The 4,877-nt window shown below is 38.4% G+C and overlaps 1 protein-coding gene across 1 annotated transcript in view; it reads left to right on the top strand.

Annotated features, from left to right (window-relative positions):
• The window catches only part of LOC107709887 (cohesin subunit SA-1-like), a 37,825-nt gene that overhangs the window by 22,686 nt on the left and 10,262 nt on the right, over positions 1–4,877 (top strand). Inside the window, exons 5-15 of the mRNA XM_016514549.1 lie at positions 786–882; positions 985–1,061; positions 1,152–1,356; positions 1,960–2,111; positions 2,354–2,427; positions 2,509–2,632; positions 2,724–2,822; positions 2,902–2,981; positions 3,066–3,173; positions 3,318–3,432; positions 3,591–3,708. Of these exons, the coding sequence (XP_016370035.1) occupies positions 786–882; positions 985–1,061; positions 1,152–1,356; positions 1,960–2,111; positions 2,354–2,427; positions 2,509–2,632; positions 2,724–2,822; positions 2,902–2,981; positions 3,066–3,173; positions 3,318–3,432; positions 3,591–3,708 (1,249 nt within the window). The remainder of the gene's footprint in view (positions 1–785; positions 883–984; positions 1,062–1,151; positions 1,357–1,959; positions 2,112–2,353; positions 2,428–2,508; positions 2,633–2,723; positions 2,823–2,901; positions 2,982–3,065; positions 3,174–3,317; positions 3,433–3,590; positions 3,709–4,877) is intronic.

The raw sequence follows: 4,877 nt of genomic DNA, 5'->3' as shown, positions 1-4,877 counted from the left end.
TAGTTACATCGTGTACTAAGACCGACGGAAAATGAAAAGCGATTTTCTAGGCCGATATGGCTAGGAACTATACTCTCATTCCGGCGTAATGATATTACGCAGCGCCTGAAAATAGGTTTATTGGAGGGAGCGTGCTGGGGACTATTTTCAGGCGCTGCGTAATATGATTGCGCCTGCTGCACCCATGGTACGGCAGCAAAGTTCCTTGATTATTACGCCGGAATGAGAGTATAGTTCCTAGCCATATCGGCCTAGAAAATGTCAGCTTTTCATTTTCCGTCGGTCTTAGTACACGATGTAACTACAGAAGAGTCAAGTTTTAAATAGGAAAAATATAGAAACTCTTTGGTCATTTTTGAGCGAGATGCTAACGGTCTAATCAGATTCAATGATCTATGCTAAGCTAAAGCTAAAAGTGCTACCGCCAGACCCGGAGATCGGCTCAATGGATTCGAAAACGGTAAAACTCAGCTGTTTAACTTTGAGTTGGAAAATGAGCCTATTTTCAAAAATAGTGGAGTGTTCCTTTAACACATTCATTTGAACAGCCCCAATTATAAAATGTTAAATAGTATGCATTTTTCAGTGTTAAATGAAGAGTGAAATGTATATCTGGTATCCAAATGTTTCAGATCAGGAGCACATGTTGAAAATGTAACAGCTGGAGGTGTCAGACTCGCTTAATAACTCTCAAAGCCAGACTGTTCTGCTTAAGGAGCAAGTGTTGAGCAAATTGTCCGCTGTGTTTATGTAAATAGTGACACAGTTGTCCATGACTCTTTCAGTCGGTCGTTGATGATTGGATCGAGTCATACAAACAAGACAGAGATTTAGCACTTCTGGACCTCATCAACTTCTTCATTCAGTGCTCTGGCTGTAAAGGTACAAATACCTCATGCTCATAAATGTCAATCTGTATTATTAATCAATAATAATAATATATTATTCATGATAGTAGTGATTACTGACCATCCTTCATTTCAGGCACTGTAAGAATTGAAATGTTTCGCAACATGCAGAATGCTGAAATTATTCGCAAAATGACAGAAGAGTTTGACGAGGTATCCTTTCTGATGGATTTACAGAATCTTATGTAGTCAAAGAATATTTGAACTCTAGTCTGAGTAGGTCATTTTTGTGTTTTAATGCAGGACAGTGGCGATTACCCATTGACCATTTCTGGCCCATTGTGGAAGAAGTTTCGCTACAACTTCTGTGAGTTCATCTGCGTCCTGATCCGCCAGTGCCAGTACAGCATCATCTACGATGAGTACATGATGGACACGGTCATCTCTCTGCTGACGGGTCTGTCGGACTCACAGGTTCGAGCCTTCAGACACACCAGCACTCTAGCAGGTAAACCCAAATTTGTAATGAGAATTACATTTATAAGTCTTTTGTCAACAAAAAGGTCTCCATGTGGGTTTCAGCCAAAATAGAAGTTCTGTGCTTTCATGTTTAAAAGCAAAGAATTGAAGACAGCCATCAATATTAGTATTGTAATTTGATTTGTTCTGTGAAATAAATGTATTTATTATTTTATTATTATTATTATTATTAATTAAATTGTCTTTTATTTTACAGATCAGTAGTATTAATACTATAGCTATATATTTCTTTATTGGTTTGTTTAATTTTTATAATTTAATTAAATAATAATAATACAATTATTATTATTATTATTATTATTTAATACTTTTTTTTTTTACCGTGCAATAAATATTAATACTATACTTTATATATTTCTTTATTGGTTTGTTTAATTTGTGTAATTTAAACAAATTAATTACGTAATAACAATAATAAAATTTTTATAAATTATTGTAGAGAATCTCATCAAATAACAGTGTGCATGTGACCTAAGACAGCTGAAGTAGAGAGAGATATGTTTAGATTCTTAAAAAAAAAAAAAAAAAAAAATTGAGTTTGCATCCCTGTCCTTTGTTCTTTTGGCCTCAGCCATGAAGCTCATGACAGCTCTGGTGAACGTAGCTCTGAATCTGAGCATTAACCAGGATAACACACAGAGACAGTATGAAGCGGAACGCAACAAAATGGCGGGAAAGAGAGCCAATGAGAAGCTTGAACTCCTACTTCAAAGGAGGAAAGAGGTATGAATTCCTAAACACTCTTGTCTTACTCCATGTAAAATTCAATTGTAGAGGCCCACATGCAATACTGTGCACAGAACTTCACAAATCTGCAGATTTCCTCAGAAATTAAACATGTTTCCTTCAGAAAGTCATACACATAAGTGGATTTGCAGAAAATGTGAAATAAAGCTGCAGATTGTATTAGTAAACAGTCATTATATTGCTGATCATTTACTCATATGAACAAACTTTCTCACCAGCTTCAAGAAAACCAAGATGAAATCGAAAACATGATGAATTCAGTCTTCAAGGGAATCTTTGTTCATCGTTATAGGTGATCAGAGTTGTATGCCTTCACAATAATAGCGTGCATGTAGCTGTGGATGTCTGGTCTTATCTTCTGTGTGACTGGCAGGGATGCAATTGCTGAAATCAGAGCGATTTGTATAGAGGAGATTGGTGTGTGGATGAAAATGTACAGCGATGCCTTCCTGAATGACAGCTACCTGAAGTATGTAGGCTGGACCTTACACGACCGGGTACGCCATCTCCACATACACCAAAAGCAGCACTTTTGCCCCGGTAATATTTCATTTTCAGTGTATTAATATCAGCATCCTCCATTTCCAGCAAGGTGAAGTGCGCTTGAAGTGTTTGAAAGCCCTACAAAACCTCTACACAAACCGCGAACTGTTTCCAAAACTCGAGCTCTTCACAAACCGTTTCAAGGTAAGATCGCAGTTCAGGAGAGGTATCGCAGTTCTCTGAATGTGTTGTCCATGTTAACGATGATCAGATCTCCTCACAGGATCGTATCGTGTCTATGACGCTGGATAAAGAGTATGATGTGGCTGTGGAGGCCATCAGACTGGTCACGCTGATCCTTCAGTGAGTGAAGCTCAGATGGTATCAGATGCTGAACGTAACTGCAGTCTGGATGCTTTCCTCTATCAATGTTCTTCATTTGTTCAGGGGTAGTGAGGACGCTCTGTCTAATGAGGATTGTGAGAATGTCTATCATCTGGTGTACTCCGCCCACAGGCCTGTGGCAGTGGCTGCTGGGGAGTTTCTACATCGAAAGTGAGCCAGCTAACATCCTTTAAACAACATCCAGTTTTTTTATATTTATCTCTTTGGCTTTTGTCTGATTACTTTATTTTATTACATTTATTTTAATGTTAATAATTTAATCTTCATTATTTTCTATTTTCTTTTCATGTGTAGGTTGTTCAGCAGACATGATCCTCAGGCGGAGGAAGCTCTGGCCAAACGAAGGGGCAGGAGCAGCCCAAATGGAAACCTCATCCGCATGCTGGTGCTCTTCTTTCTGGAGAGTGAGGTAACGCCACAACTGATGATCAGGTGCTTATGGAGAATTACGATAGGTTAACACAACATTTGTCTCCTGAGGTGGCATTAGAATCCAGCTAGTTTCATATATATTGGTCTGAATCTCTTGTTTGTGTCAGAGCTAACAGTGTGTGTTTGTGTTTACAGCTGCATGAGCATGCTGCCTATCTAGTGGACAGTTTGTGGGAGAACTCTCAGGAGCTGCTGAAGGACTGGGAGTGCATGACTGAACTGCTGCTGGAGGAGCCAGTGCAGGGCGAGGAGGGTACGGACACCCTGAGAGGGCTTTCACTGCTGGCCATAGCAGATTATATTAGATAGAAAGCATAAGGGAGATTGGAGCTAGTTTTCACAAAGGTCGAAAACTGTCAAAAATCTAGTAGTTTAAACAGTTGTGCTGTTTCATTAGTTGCTTTGTTCCAAAATTGGTTTATTTAAATGTAGTTGTAAAGCACGGCTCTTTAACTCCAGTCCTAGAGGGCCAGTGTCCTGCTGAGTTAGCTCTAATCACACCCGAATAAGCTAATTAAGGTGTTCAGAATTGCTTGCAAATTATAGACAGATGGGTTAAATTGGGTACTAAAGTATGAAAACAAGCCACGCTACGTTTTTCATGAACTGTATCTTTTTAACTATGCAGTTGCAGTAAATGTTCACTAACTTTTTTGAAGCCATTGTTTGAAGGTATGTACTACTTATCAAAAGTCTGGGGTCAGCATGATTTTTTTTTCTTTTTATAATAATTCTTATTCCTTTCCTTACATTTTTTATATAGCGCTTTTCTTGGCACTCAAAGCGCTTTACATAGAAGGGGGGAATCTCCTCTACCACCACCAGTGTGCAGCATCCACCTGGATGATGCGACTGCAGCCATATTCGGTTGTTAAGTGGTGACGTAAGAAGCGCTGTTTCCGGGTCCAAGCCTCAACTCGCTTTCACTTGAGAATACTACCTCAGCAGCCGTTTATGAGCACTGTTTATTCATATTAAACATTTAAGCTAAACGTTTTCAAACTTACGGTCTACACTATAGTCTCCATGCTTACAGCGTCCCAAAGACATATTTTCATTGTCTGGCTATCTGGGATTTCGGTATGGAGTTAAAGGATAGGATTATAATTTTTTTGGTAGTATTATATCACATTGTGAGTGTATATTAGCACCTTTTGTTGTTTTCTCATGGTATCTGATAGAGCGTTTGGACACGGAAGCTGTGACACGCATTGTTGGGGAAAGTTACTTTTAAAAGTAATGCATTACAATATTGCGTTACTCCCTAAAAAAGTAACTAATTACGTTACTTAGTTACTTATGCGATACTTTTGCGTTACTTTTTAAATATGAGCAGGGCTTGATTTTTTTTAATATAAGAAGTTCTATTTATAGCAAATGTAAATGCCCTTTCACACCAAAAAGTGTAATGAATAAACCTCA

This window comes from Sinocyclocheilus rhinocerous, unplaced genomic scaffold, assembly GCF_001515625.1.
Source record: "Sinocyclocheilus rhinocerous isolate Xijiao unplaced genomic scaffold, SAMN03320098_v1.1 scaffold26, whole genome shotgun sequence".
NCBI classification, from domain to species: domain Eukaryota; kingdom Metazoa; phylum Chordata; class Actinopteri; order Cypriniformes; family Cyprinidae; genus Sinocyclocheilus; species Sinocyclocheilus rhinocerous.
This window is presented reverse-complemented; position numbering and strand designations above follow the sequence as displayed.